At 40.9% G+C, this 15784-nt stretch overlaps 1 protein-coding gene across 1 annotated transcript in view; it reads right to left on the reverse strand.

Annotated features, from left to right (window-relative positions):
• Positions 1 to 600: 600 nt before the first annotated feature.
• LOC139565109 (protein shisa-9B-like) overlaps positions 601 to 15784 on the reverse strand; it is a 29024-nt gene continuing 13840 nt past the window's right edge. Inside the window, exons 3-4 of the mRNA XM_071385198.1 lie at positions 11150 to 11308; positions 601 to 4697 (exon numbers count right to left, since the gene is read on the reverse strand). Of these exons, the coding sequence (XP_071241299.1) occupies positions 4279 to 4697; positions 11150 to 11308 (578 nt within the window). The 3' untranslated portion in view covers positions 601 to 4278. The remainder of the gene's footprint in view (positions 4698 to 11149; positions 11309 to 15784) is intronic.

A 15784-nucleotide genomic window follows, 5' to 3' on the forward strand; every position in this document is an offset into this window, starting at 1 on the left:
CCCAATAGTACCTCTAAAGTACCTGTAAAGACCTTCTGTTTGAGCAAACATGTAATGTGGCGCTGACACCGTAGCCTTGCTGCTGATGGATGGTGTCGAGGGAGAACAATCGCCATAGAAAGGTCAGCAGAGTTGTGTGTTAATAAAAACGTCCAGGGACAGATTGGGCTTTAATGAAGAGCCATCTCAACATGAAGAGAAAGGCAGGGCTCTTCTCCTGCTGATAGATGAGCTAACAGGGCTGCTAAATGATCACGCTAGACAGCCAGGTTAACTCTCATTACAGGGAACAAGGCGTGGCGTAGGACGACTGGGGTTTTATTAGCTAAGTTGAATGCATGGGAACACAATCAGTCTACACTGAATGGCTGCAAGTGGATGGTGTTCAAAGGAATTTCTGCAAGTTTACGATGATCTATGCAGTATGTTCACTAGAAACGTTAACTGGATGAATGACCCATTGGGTTCTAACCTGGGTCTCCTTTGCGTCGTGTGACACAAGTGTTAGCCCTCTAAGCTTAAGCCTAATCATAGTAAGATCAAGAGAAATGCAACATTCAAATAATGCAACCATGGATATACTGTACCTCACCACAAAAATCTTGAGAAGAAACAGATTTATTGTAAATATGATTTTAGATGTGTACAATACAATGGAGTTTCCACTTCCCAACTTGCACATACGTACATATATGACAAGTAATATTTCATTTTGTTAGAATACAAAATCAGTTGTGCTTCACGAATAACATGATCCACTGACAAAGAGCACCATCGTCTTCCCACTCCTAAAGGTTGGAACCAAGACCACTAGCTGCATCATGAATGCAATTCAGCCTCAGCCAGGGGCACAATTTAGTTCAATGAGGATTAGGTAGAGAATGTTTTTATTTAGATTGAGAAATGAGCAAAGTTTGGACGTAAATAGTTAAATAATTTCATAGGACATGATTTAGAATCAATGGCCATTGTGTTATTACTTTACATTATGCCATTATGTAGCATGATGACCAGTCAGCTGGAATGTTAATCTACACGTCATGTACATGTTATGCTATTATATCAGTGGAAGCTATTTTAGTGCGGGAGTTATACTTCACTACTACACATAGAAGTGTTAATGTAGGTTCCCTCCATGACTGAAACAGTATAATAGGTGCACTCTATCTACAATCAATGGAGCTGTGGACTTTTGCACATGTTTTAACACTGAGAAACCAGATACATTTTCTGGTGATTATAGTTTTAAAAAATGAACTCTTGTTGGATATGATATTGTATATCATGCTATACGGTATAATATTATGCATCAATCTGTTCATAGACCAGTCAGTATTTGGACAATTAAATCAGGTGCACATTTCATTTGGACACAAGGCACAGACTTATTCTATGGCCCTACCAAAACATCACCTTAACTATGTACTGTACAGCCATACTAAATATGTCTCTATATTTATGACCTAAAGAATCAGCCCTTTTGCAGTCAATGCAAATTTGCAGTACTTTTCCTTACCATTTTCATTGTTGGACATTGTTTTGTATAGACAAATGTAATACACAAATATGCATCCATTTTTTTGCATCACATCATTGGTATTCTGAAGTCTTCTGTCTTATTGGTGCAAATGTTGAACTGATATGCATTGTATATATGGCAAAAACTGCATATATGACTAGTCTAGTCTAGAAAATTCTACATACAAGTGACTTGTGTGATGAAACAACAATACAACGTGTTGCAGTTTGTGTGACTGTGAGTTACGTCATGCAATAGCAAAATGAAGATTTGAACATATTTATTATGAGAAATGTGAGATGGTGCCTTGGTTGTTAGCATATTGCGGCAATCTACAGTATTGGTGCATTACGTTTCACTGACAACGTGATAACACACTCAAAACATATAGTTGTGTGTCTGACTATACAATACATATCTGGTTCAAATGTGGTTTAAAATACAAGCACTTATTGTATAGTAGGCCTTAGCAAATCAGTATTGATGATTGTTCCCTTAGTCTAATCCGAAAATGTCGAATTGTGTTTTTTCGTACTGTACCAACCACAAAATAAAAATACTTTTTGTCCATCTCTAATGCTTTCCAGGGTTCTAAAAGTAGGGAATGTGACTCACGGCTATTCTTACCAGATTTCATGTGATGAGTAAGAGAATGAACGACAAGCTGCTGGCTGTCACTCCTCCAGCCATTAGAGCCACTTTGTCACTGGCAGACAGACTAATGGACAGTTGAAAGCCATGGAAAGTTGAGAGGCATGATTAAGACATGCGGACAATGTGTGGGCTGCTCTTGAATCAGTGGGCAGTGACAAACGCAACACATGGCAAATTGCATCAGAAGCCCTTTATTTAAAACGCTTTTTTTGGTAAGTGTGGCATGCTAATGCACTGTGCCGCTCGTGTAGGCTCCCGAGAATGGAGTGTTGGGGGAAAAATGTACTATTTTTCATCTGATGACGCACATTTAGCCCAATGGAAAAGACAGGCACATCTTGACCTGTGTGTTTGTACATAGGTTCTCTCAGATGTTTTAGTAGGCTACTCCAGATATTCAAAATTAACACATTTTATTTTCATGTGTATATCTTATAAAGTTGATGAAACTGTAGATTTTATTTTTTTAAATAATAATAAGAAAAATAGGAGAGAAAAGAAAAGGTTTTAACAATAATTAGTACATAACGTATTGCAATATCTCTTTTACAGATAGTTAAAGTTTGATTTGTGCATGCAATGACATCAACTCATGGTGATTTCAGAGGACCTTCTCTGTCTTAATCCAGGGCTTGATCTCATACTAAATGAAATCCATCCACTCTATTTACCCAGGCTGTACCTTTTATGGCTGTTTCAGGAACATCCACTACCCTTTAACATCTCTCTGGGTAGCCGTAAAGGAGCCCTCAGTAGTTTTCTACTGCCACAACAGTCTGAGCTGGGGGCTCTAGGCCATGTAAAGATGTGGTAGTATTGATGGAGGCGGGTGAGAAACAGGCACCCCTGCACAACACGAATCCCATGCTAATCAATTTGGGAATTATCATAAATATATGGGCAATATATTCACAAATGTTTTGGCAGTGACGTTACATGTATGGAAAGGACACAATTCCTTCTGTGTTTTCTCTATCATTGTTCTAAGGTACCAAGGTTAACACACACACACACACAATGCATTGTCTAATGGAAACAGAAATAAAGAATGTGAAATGACAGTTGTGGACCTGTTTGCAAGATGAAGACATTTAAGTAAATTCCACACCTTAGACAATGGTTTATAAGACGAGCTCTTTGATTTGAACAGTTTTCTCAGAGAAAGGCACAGCCCTAACACCAGAGAGAGCAGAGTAGGGTGTGTATAACGTTGTGGCTACAGAACTGGTTTGGTGCAGTCTCATCCACCTCATGCTCTGTAGTTTCTGAAGGAGAATATACAGTACATATCTGAAATTGTCACTGTTTCCCTATAGATGTAATCATGATCCCGAGGTTCCGAGCATGAGCATTACCAACAAGTTCCCCCACAGTATATACAGTACACAACATCTGAGGAAATGTCAATCAATGTTGAGGAGAACAATGTATCCCTTTACTAACGGCTGCTCTGCTCCACTGCGATCTAGATCTAAACCTACTGGCTTATCCGAGGCGGATTCAATGGAAACTACATGAGATGATACACATTTTCAGGCCCTTTGAGATCTCAGTTAATACTGACAATAGGAAAAGTCTATTGCCACTGGGCTTTTGTACAGTTCCAGTCTCTTCCACCACTGCATGGCTCCAGGCTCATCCTGGCTAACCTGTCCATCAGAGGTCAATCATTGCTATGCTCTGCTCGTTGATGTTATTAGTCTGACTTGCAGTATATGATTTGTTTGTATTAGTTGCAATATAATCATCAATACAGTGATGACCGAAACCTTGGAGGTTGGAGTATGTTGTTGTGGTCACTCTCCCCCCACATGCCTGTCACATGCACAGTCAGCCACACGCATTAGTTGACACATAGCACCCCTAGAGAGGGGCACTCAATCCAGGACCGCTGTTCTACTTCAGCCCGTACAGCAACCTTCTGACTCTCTCTCTCTCTCTCTCTCTCTCTCTCTCTCTCTCTCTCTCTCTCTCTCTCTCTCTCTCTCTCTCTCTCTCTCTCTCTCTCTCTCTCTCTCTCTCTCTCTCTCTCTCTCTCTCTCTCTCTCTCTCTCTCTCTCGCAGCTGGGGTTATAGTGGTTATGGTGGTGGAGTGGGCTCTCAGATCAGACAGTCACTTCTGTCTTGCTGTTGCTGACAAAGTAGGGCTGCGGGGGCATGTAGTGCTGGCTGCGCGAGGTGCTGTGCATCTCGTTCACCTGCTCTATGGTGCAGTGTTTCTTTGTGCCGTGGCTCTGCCGGCGGCCCACCGTCTCTGAGCCGTCCCAGTTCTTCTGCATGCCCGGGTTGGCGATGGTGTTGGAGCCATAGGCCAGGGTATGGGAGCTGCTGCTGTGGCTGCTGTGGCCCTTGGTGCTTTTGGACTTGTGTCCGTTCTGCTTTAGGGAAGGCTGTAAGGGAGGGCTGTAGGGGTTGCTGGGCTCCTGCTCTATGCGATGCATCGGGTGCATAGGGAGACTGCCCTTGGCTGCCATCTCTGCCATGTGCCGCCGGTTGGTGTAGAAGTTGTCATTAACCTTCTCCGCTGGAAACAGACGTACACACATACACAAGAGCAAAAAAACATAAATGAAAAAATATTGGAATGACAGCCATTTTGTTAATGTCATGCACAGACAATAGCAAATGTTCAGGTCTTTGCTTTGGTGAGATTTATTTAGATTATGTCACGTTCCTGACCTGTTTTCCCTTGTTTTGTATTTATTTAGTATGGTCAGGGCGTGAGTTGGGTGGGTTGTCTATGTGTTGTTTTCTATGTTGGGGTTTTGTGTGTTCGGCCTGGTATGATTCTCAATCAGAGGCAGCTGTCAATCGTTGTCCCTGATTGAGAATCATACTTAGGCAGCCGGGGTTTCACGTGTGTTTTGTGGGTGTTTGTTCCTTGTTAGTGTTTCGCCACACGGGACTGTCACGGTAGTTTCATTTTTGTTATTTTGTATCGCATATTTGTTTTCGTGTTATTAAATTACCATGGAAACCAACCACTCTGCATATTGGTCCGATCCTTCTCGCCTCCCCTCGTCCGAGGAGGAGGACGATATAGACTATCGTTACAGATTAGTTGAGATATTGAAGTATTTGAGGATTTTGGACTGTTTCCAAATCTATATTTATGTACATGCCATAATAATCCTAAACTGGGGTAGATTACATATTGTCATGTGGGGTGAGGAACAGTTGAGAAAATGGTAGCTAAAGGTTTTTTAAAGGATACCGAGGTGAATAATACATTTTGCCTGAGCCGTGTTGAATGTTGTTGATATGTCCTGTATATCATCATGCCATTTGAATATAAATGTAAATGATTTTCCCAACAATGCCATTATCATCTGGAAACATGCAGGCTTTAGCTAATAGTAAACAACCCCCTCCAGACTGGTTGGGGAGTTTGCTCTTTTCTAAGCTGGCTGTGTGCACAGTTGTATTGTAATATGCAAATGAATATGTCCCTGAGCATTCTGGAATGTTTACTTGATTTCTATAGTATATTTTATGCTATGTGTTCAATATATCCTTTAACTATCGGACATCATTTGCCCATAAAAGCCACTGACATTGTTACATGGTGTCATTTGACATGTCCAATCTGGTGCAGACCTGTTCTGAAAACATGATCCCCTCACTAATTGTGGAGCAACGCCATACTCTACAGCGTTAGTCATTTCCCTGTGTGACATTTCAGACTTTCTAATTAAATGTCCTGCCGGTGACCTTTAATCTGTTATGATACCCTGGTGGGCGGAGGGAGAGGCAGACGGCCTCAGCCTCAATGTTCTGGATCGGACACCGCCATATTAGAGTGAGACTCTAGCAGTGAGACTCTAGCAGTGCAGAGCTCCCTCTGAACAAAATGCTTTCATAGCGTACACATCAATGGCCCACAGCTTAATACACATCAGAGAATCAGAGAGGAGGGAGAGAACCACATTGGTTCATATAGACTCAACCCAAACAGTTAAATAAGTGTCTCCACTGGCACTCATCCCTCTGTTCTCCCTCCTATCCCCTAGTCACCGGACAGCTCTCATTAGATACACTACCGTTCAAAAGTTTGGGGTCACTTAGAAATGTCCTTGTTTTTGAAAGAAAAGCACATTTTCTGTCCATTAAAATAACATCAAATAGATCAGAAATACAGTGTAGACATTGCTAATGTTGTAAATGACTATTGTAGCTGGAAACGGCAGATTTTTTATGGAATATCTACATAGGTATACCGAGGCCCATTATCAGCAACCATCACTCCTGTGTTCCAATGGCACGTTGTGTTAGCTAATCCAAGTTTATCATTTTAAAAGGCGAATTGATCATCAGGAAACCCTTTTGCAATTATGATTAAAGAAGCAATAAAACTGGCCTTATTTAGACTAGGTGAGTATCTGGAGCATCAGCATTTGTGGGTTCGATTACAGGCTCAAAATGGCCAGAAACAAAGAACTTTCTTCTGAAACTCGCCAGTCTATTCTTGTTCTAAGAAATGAAGGCTATTCCATGCGAGAAATTGCCAAGAAACTGAAGATCTCGTACAACGCTGTGTACTACTCCCTTCACAGAACAGAGCACACTGGCCCTAACCAGACTAGAAAGAGGAGTGGGAGGCCCCGGTGCACAACTGAGCAAGAGGACAAGTACATTCGAGTGTCTAGTTTGAGAAACAGACGCCTTACAAGTCCTCAACTGGTAGCTTCATTAAATAGTACCCGCAAAACACCAGTTTCAACGTCAACAGTGAAGAGGTGACTCCGGGATCCTGGCCTTCTAGGCAGAATTCCTCTGTGCAGTGTCTATGTTCTTTTGCCCATCTTAATCTTTTATTTTCAGCCAGTCTGAGATATGGCTTTTTCTTTGCTACTCTGCCTAGAAGGCCAGCATCTCGGAGTCGCCTCTTCACTGTTGACGTTGAGACTGGTGTTTTGCGGGTACTATTTAATGATGCTGCGATTTTGAGCCTGTAATCGAACTCACAGATATACTCAACTAGTCTAAAGAAGGCCAGTTTTATTGCTTATTTAATCAGGACAACAGTTTTCAGCTGTGCTAACATAATTGCAAAAGGGTTTCCTAATGACCAATTATGTGCTTTTCTTTCAAGAACAAGGACATTTCTAAGTGACCCCAAACTTTTGAACGGTAGTGTACGTTTCACCACAGTCTTTATATCCCCTAATGATCCGTCTGCAGCTTGACGCCTCTTCACTAGATTAGCAGCAGTCAGATAAGTTTCATCTGATTGTCTATGATGTCACAGAGAGAATCTGGTGAATGTTCCACATGCCTGCCGCCACATCATCATCTGTGGGATTGTGCCTCTGCAACTCTGACAGCTGCCATCTCATCCAGCCCCATTTATGGTGAGGGGCTTTGACGTTCCTTTAGTTGAATCGGGCAGAATCCATAAAGAGACCCCTGTTAAATTAGGGTGATAAACACTATCAAATATGTCTCCATCACTTATTTTAATTCCCCATCAGAAGCAGAGCTGGTTTCTGATGCCTGTCTCTCTGGTTTATTAATCAGAGCGTTTATCAGCTCTGCTAGCTCACTCGCCTGTTTCTCTTATTGGTCTATGGAGAAAACGAATGACTGTTTGAGCATCAATCAGTGTAAAAGAAAAAACTCAGAGATAAAGTCAACATGCTTAGTCATTGCTTTCCTGTGAGCCTAAGTAATCATTCCCTTTTTCAAAATTTCAGAGGCATTAGTTCAGCACCATGGCATTTTGCTTCAAATGGAGAGGCAACGATAACAGGGAAAGTCTCTGACATAACTACATGACGAGGAAATCAACAATATCCCCTGGCACATGACAGCCATACATAAATTAGAATCCCAATCTAATTCACTGTCTATGGCATACACACAATACTGAACTTGCAGAGATCTTCATGTAGACTGGTATCCTAAATGAATGCATCAAAGAGAAGGCTGCTTGCAGAATTGTCATGTTCAACTCAATTATAATTACAGCTTTTTGGAGAATGGCATGAGAAATAATTAGCCTAGTGTTTACAGCCAGAAGAGCGGCAGGCAGATCCAAAATGTCTTCAGACACCTCCCTGATGGGGCTCCCGCTCTTTTATAAGTTAGCCAGTTCAGATTGTAAATGTCTGTGAGAAATCCAATTCTGTGACCTTACAAAATCACTGGGGGGACAGCGGGAGAGAATAATTGATTGCAAGATTTTGGTTGATCATTTCCCAAACCTTGGATTTAGCACTCAGGGAATTTAGAGGTGAGGTTGCAGTAAATCATGCTTTCCCCTAGTGCAGGGGGTGGGTCAAGCTGTGATGTTTAATTTATTATACTTGCCCTCTCAAAATGTTATAAAAAAATCGATTTTCCAATATAATGTTGAAGGATAACTGAAGAGACATGGTTTCATGATCCTAATATCAGTTCTGTGGTCAATAAGATTTGACTCTCAATGTAGACCTTCACTAGTTGATTTTGGTACTGTAACAGTGACTGTCCAACATTTCACAGGGTTCTTCATATATGATGTGCAGCAGCAAAACTATAGGTGATATAGAAAATGTTATTTACGCTTATCATTGGCGCCTAAGAGCAACAAAGGCAAAACAATGGATAGCCTTGAGACATGAAATTTGAAAGACAAATCAATGACATTCATTTTCCTAAAAGCTAGGCTATTTTCCTCCCTTTCTGAAAGGCTAAATTCTACATCTGTTATCCTGTCTAATTTGAAATAAACCGTTTACACAGTGTAAATATTTTTGTTGAGAGCCTCTCTTTCTTTGAGGTTTTTCTTTAAACGGAAAGTGTCACATAAACATAGTGTCTCTCAGTAAGTAACCATACAGCATGCTAGGATGGAGACGGAGACCAGGCTAACTGATAATTACAGCAGGCAGCAGAACATATCTACACTAGCTGCTTGGTGTTTTTGCTCATCATTCGAGATCTCCATTGTGTTAATTAGCCCACATTTAATCATGTCATTTGAGTGTGATTACATGGAAGTTCGACACTTCAGAGGCGTATGCTCATTTGCGATCTCGGCTGATATTCTAATCATCACGTCCTCTTTTATGAGAAGAGATGCCTTCAATTTAACAGATGGCCAAATAAATACTCTACCATTCCCATCCATTTCAGTGGAATGGTTTCCCTTTCTCACATGCTATAGGTATGCATGGCATGTGCAGTACCAGTTAGAAGTTTGGACACACCTATTCATTCAAGGGTTTTTCTTTATTTTTACTATTTTCTACATTGTAGAATAATAGTGAAGACATCAAAACTATGAAATAACATACATGGAATCATGTAGTAACCAAAAAATAAGAATGGTGCCCGGAGAGGATGGCTGTCGTTTGATTGGCTCTTAACCAACCGTGCTATTTTGTTTGTTTTTAAGCATTTCACTTGTGACAAATAAAATTAATTCGATTTGATTTGAAAAGTGTCAAACAAATCAAAATAGATTGTAGATTTTAGATTCTTCAAAGTAACCACCCTTTGCCTTGATGACAGCTTTGCACACTCTTGGCATTCTCTCAACCAGCTTCATGAGGAATGCTTTTCCAACCGTCTTGAAGAAGTTCCCACATATGCTGAGCACTTGCTCTCTGCTTTTCCTTCACTCTGCGGTCCAAGTCATCCCAAACCGTATAAATTGGGTTGAGGTCGGGTGATTGTGGAGGCCAGGTCATCTGATGCAGCACTCCATCACTCTCCTTGGTCAAATAGCCCTTACACAGCCTGGAGGTCTGTTTTGGGTCATTGTCCTGTTGAAAAGCGCAAACCAGATGGGATGGCGTATTGCTGCAGAATTCTGTGGTAGCCATGCTGGTTGTGTGCCTTGAATTCTAAATAAATCACAGACAGTATCACCAGTAAAGCACCCGACACCATCACACCTCCTCCTCCATGCTTCACGGTGGGAACCACACAGGCGGAGATCATCACCTACTCTGCGTCTCACAAAGACATGGCGGTTGGAACCAAAAATCTCACATTTGGACTCATCAGACCAAAGGACAGATTTCCACTTGTCTAATGTCCATTGCTCGTGTTTCTTGGCCCAAGCAAGTCTCTTCTTCTTATTGGTGTCCTTTAGTAGTGGTTTCTTTGCAACAATTCGACCATGAAGGCCTGATTCACGCAGTCTCCTCTGAACAGTTGATGTTGAGACATGTCTGTTACTTGAACTCTGTGAAGCATTTATTTGGGCTGCAATCTGAGGTGCAGTTAAGTCTAATGAACTTATGCTCTGCAGCAGAGGTAACTCTGGGTCTTCCTTTCCTGTGGCGGTCCTCATGAGAGCCAGTTTCATCATACCGCTTGATGGTTTTTGCGACTGCACTTGAAGAAACTTTCAAAGTTCTTGAAATTTTCCGGATTGACTTAACTTCATGTCTTAAAAAGTAATGATGGACTGTCATTTCTCTTTGCTTACTTGAGCTGTTCTTGCCATAATATGGTATTTTACCAAATAGGGCTATCATCTGTATACCACCCCTACCTTGTCACAACACAACTGATTGGCTCAAATGCATTAAGAAGGAAAGAAATTCCACAAATGAACTTTTAACAATGCAAACCTGTTAATTGAAATGCATTCCAGGTGACTACCTCATGAAGCTGGTTGAGAGAATGTCAAGAGTGTGAAAAGCTGTCATCAAGGCAAATGGTGGCTACTTTGAAGAATCTCAAATATAAAATATAAAATGTGTTACTTCCTAGTTTTGATAATATAGAAAATAGTACAAATAAAGAAAAATCCTTAAATCAGTAGGTGTCTCCAAACTTTTGACTGGTACTTATATTGTACTGTGAAATATATGCATTTCGTTAGATTTGAAATTATGATTAAATTATATATTACCCCTTTTGATTAGCTGATGAAATCTGATTAGCTATTTTGATTATGAAGTTAATCAGAGAAGCTGCTCAGCGCTTATTCCTGTATCCCCATATCCGCAGATCTTAGAATGAGCAATAAGGGTCTCTTACCGACAGCCTTGAGGGAGGCGTACTTATTGAGCTCTTTCCCAGGTTGCTGTTGCTCATAAGGGCTAGTGATCTGTCCCATGGAAGGGTAAGGGTGGGGAGGAGACCCTAAGCCTGGCATTAGTGATGATCCTGGACCCACACTGTTCATCTGGTTAGCCTCTGTAGGGAGAGAAAGAGAAAGATGGCAGAGAGAGAGGTGTCAGTCTGGCAGAAAAATGTAAAACAAGTCATTAAATATTGATGTTCCATCTGAGTGATTGAGATTATGGGTCCATATAAATGCTACAATGTATTTGCAAGTTAGCAAATTCGATTGTGCACTGTTGTATTGTTTTTCCACTTAAGTGAGGCAATATTTTTTACCTTTTACTGCAGTAGGCTAAAACCAGGGTCACACAGTGTTTCTTGGTAGTCTTAAACATATCTACTTTGAAACCTCACTCACATGGCAAAAAAAAATAAAACACCTGTACCATGTCAGATATAGTTGAAATGTACTACATTTTGAGTTTCCATCCCAATATTACACTTTACATACATCACGTAAGACCATTTGACATAGAAACACCGGATTTTCGGTGACTTATATAAAATAAAATAAAGTTTATAGATTTTGAAATTATGAAAAATATTAATAACATTCTATCCACGAGGCCACTAGGTAATTTGGCTGCATGAAAGGGCTATCAGCAGTATTTTTGAAATCAGTGTTTCTTCCTTCCTGTCAGTGGTGAGATGTAAGAGCTGGTGTCACCCAGGAAAGCTGTGGAAGTCGAGACCCGATAGACCTCACGTAGGCAGCTTACACTATCTCATTGACCTGCCAACACAATTGTTATAGTCTCTTCATGTTAGCCCCGGGATACAAATCATTAACCGTCCATCGCTCCGAGCTAGATGGCTCCTCTAGCCAGCTCACTGTGCTAATCCTCTTCCAATCGAATCTCTTTGGTTTCCTCCAAACAAGCCTCAGCCAAAACCAACAGCAGCGTAGCTCAGCCCCCAGCTGATATGTCTCTCAATAGGCCTGATAGAAATCAATTTGACGGATGGATAAGAATGGACAGAGGTAATTGTTTCAGATCTTTGGTAACATTGCACCCCGTGCTGGTTGGCCCTCCCTGGGGACTCAGCTGGAGAGAGAGAGAGTGTGATGACTGCTCTTTATAAGATGGTACTAATCCAGCATCCAGCATGCAGACATCTGCTTAATTGAGGAGTGCATGGAACCATGGCAAATTGACTGGCCGCCTGCCTGCTGGCATGGCAGAGCAACCAGATGTTGTGGGCATCATTTTCAACTGGCCCCGCAGGACCCAAAGGAGGTCAGGAGACAGCAGACTGCACCCACGCCCAGGTGTCAGTTTGGGGGACGGTGAATGCCACCTTAATAACTCCAGCCATACTACATTAGCTATCTACAGTAGAATATCAATAACATAAAGTTAACTAATAGCTCAATATTGATATTGTGTGTAATAGCAGAGTTCCATAAAATGCATTCCGCCAGTTTGGCTGTAGCAGTTACTGATTGGTCAAGGTAATACTGTACATCCATTCAGCCCATGTTGTTGTTGTATCTGTATTCATGTTGCACATGTAAACATAAGTCTCTTCCATTACTGATGTCCACAGCCCACGGTGAGGAACAATACCAGGACCTTGAGAAAGTAGAGTCATTGTAGTAGACATTGTAAGTGCCCATAAACTGCTGCTTGGGCATGTTGAGAACAATAATGAGTTTTCAAAGTACAAGCAATCTGTTGAGCAGCAGATTGAAACTATGGCACGAAATGCTGTTAGTAACAATAGCTTCCTATGTATGACCACATATTCAACAAGTAAAATATAACTGCTTGAAGGTCTGGATTCATTTGAAGGCGACTACAAATTATAAATATCATCTGTTAGAAAAATGGAAAATAATGATCTGACTTCTTATGGGCCCTGTTCTACATTAGATATTCATTCAAGTCTACAATCTTTTTGATTTTCACAGCACCATCAATAAGTAACTGCGTAATATAAAAGCAATATTAAGTAACTGTTTATTATTATGATTAATCAATAGACAAAGGTCATTCAGATATTATTTATAGTGAACAAGTCTTCATTAAAAAGAGTACATGAAAAGGAGTTACCTTGACTGTACCTTTTTGAGACTGAGATAAATGAAGAACTATAAACGTCTGCTTTAGAAAATGGAGGTGAGAACCGCCAGTTCATTACTCATCTCACAGATGTGAAAGTTCAGTAGTAGAAGACCTGGCAACATTTACTCCAGTGTGAATGCTTTTTGAATATAGAACTGTTGTGTTCTTACTACGACACAAACAGTAATAAATGATACTTGAAACAGAGATAGCGTTGACACGACTTTCTCGTTCAAACTCAAGTTCAAGCACAGTGTGTTCAGGCGCAGGCGCAGTACTCAATTAGTATCAATGCTCTAGGTTCCACAATAACAACATACAGTAGTGCCTATGATAAAAGCTGTATAATAGTATCACATTATATCGTACTTAACAATAATTATGGCCAGAATTCAATCATATCTACAGTGTGACCATCCTCCTTTGCGTCCCCAATCATGATGATCAAAACAGGCTGTCAACTTGTATGTTACACATAATAACTGGCTGTGATTAACGGCATATTTGCGGAGGCACACTGAGGCCAATTAACAACTTAACGACTCTTCTGCAAGTCAACAGGTCAACATGTTCTGAGAGCAGATTTCTCTGGCAAGTTTACACTTCAGTAGATTGCCAAAGGGAGGATAAAAGGTGAAAGGACATACAATCCCCATTACTTATGCCCCAAATCTTACCAAGCAGCTTGCATAATAGGACTCACATCTTGTTTTAACTGTATGCTACTGTACACATACATCTCTCTGCTGCGCTGATGGTATGAGGGGAGAATACAGACATGACGATCACTGAGTGGTCAACATCAATGTTTGTAATGATTGTGATGATAAAATACAGGTTAAGTCAAATAAAATGTCTTATCTGTAAGATCTGTTGCATTATAATACCTCATTTTATTGTTGCCATGCAACATCTAATCAGGCACACACACCACAGTGTGAAAAGCAAAGAGCCTCTTTCGCTCGGTCTCATGTTAGTTAGTCGATAAGGAGGTCAGTGGACGTGGAACCCTGTTTGTCAGTGCTGCAACTAGTACACAATATTCCATTCTAATTAGCTCCACAACTAATGTACTAAATACATTTGCATTTGCACATTTAGCTGAACACTATCATCTGCTTTGGACAGTGGACAATGAGCCGGGAAAGAAATGGATCAAATCAAATCAAATCTAGGCTAAAATGGTTCTGTCTGGAAAAAGACTGATGCCAAGTGGACTGAAATAGATGTTCTGATTTGAAACCGGGTCTTAGTAGCAATGACCATTCGTCAGGGAAGAGATGTCAGCTATCGCTGAAATGTCACCAGAGCTTTTGTTCTCCTCGTCTTCCCGGCTGGCAGGCGATTTGATTGGATTCTAGTCTATTTTTCCCAGACAGTTACTTAATGAATATGCCAGCTTTAGTTACGCTTCCTGGCTCATGACTCAGCAGCAGCCACTGGAAGGTTTCTCTTCTCCAGATGATGAACACAATCATCGCTGGATCTACAGGTCCGAAAGGCTGAAGGCAGCAGCGAAGTAAGCAAAGATGTCTAGTCTGACTAGTCTGACAGCCGGGCCAAGAGTGCTGTAGCCAACAGCAGGTGCATTAATCCATTTTGGTTGGAGATGAAAGAAAAATATGTTTCATGATAAGAAAAGTTGCCTGATCTTTCAGAAGTTCAGAACCAAAATGTAGGAATGGACGGCATGAAATCAGCGTATCCCCAGAAAAAAACAGCATGAACTGCAAAAAAATTGCTGTTCAAAATCAACTTTTGTTTTCATAAAAATGAATTATGAAGTTGATCCTCTATGTTTATTTCATGCTTATCCACAGGGGAATAAATATGAAGAACGGGAAAAGTTCATAGAAACTACCCTAGCAACTTGCCCACCAGATTTGTACCTAAAGGTTCCCTGAGGGCTACTGACTATGATAATCAGAAACTTTGGAAATTCTTATGAAACACTGCACTGCCTCCTGGAAACATATTCCCCCTGCTGCACAGTGGTCCCAATAGATACGCTCCAACAGGAGACGGTTCAGGAACAACAGGGGAGGAGAGCATTCAACAGAGGTCTGGAGGGACCCCAGCATGAATGAATGATGATTGTTGAAACGTTCCAGTGTTTTCTGTGGAAAAAGACGAGGGTTTAAAGAGGAAGAGACCATTGCACAGAACTACAATATACTTTAAAGAGAGGAGAAAATGCTTTTGAATGAAGAATAGGGAAGGTGTTTATTTTCCTTAGCGAGTCCAATTAATATGAAAGAGGATAGTGTAGCAAGAGCTAAAAAGTGGGAGGAGGGCAGTGGGAGAATAAGGTCAGGGACAGGAGGCGTGAACCAAACATGAAACAACTGTCAGCACCACTTCAAAAGGACTACTGTACTCTCCTCTGCCACTGAAAAATAAAAGATGGTACAAGTTTAACATTCTAACTTTTTTAACAAGTATCAACTTTTAGAGTCCACTATGCCATGGTGCAGCCTCTCCA

This window comes from Salvelinus alpinus, chromosome 36 (genome assembly GCF_045679555.1).
Source record: "Salvelinus alpinus chromosome 36, SLU_Salpinus.1, whole genome shotgun sequence".
NCBI classification, from domain to species: Eukaryota; Metazoa; Chordata; class Actinopteri; order Salmoniformes; family Salmonidae; genus Salvelinus; species Salvelinus alpinus.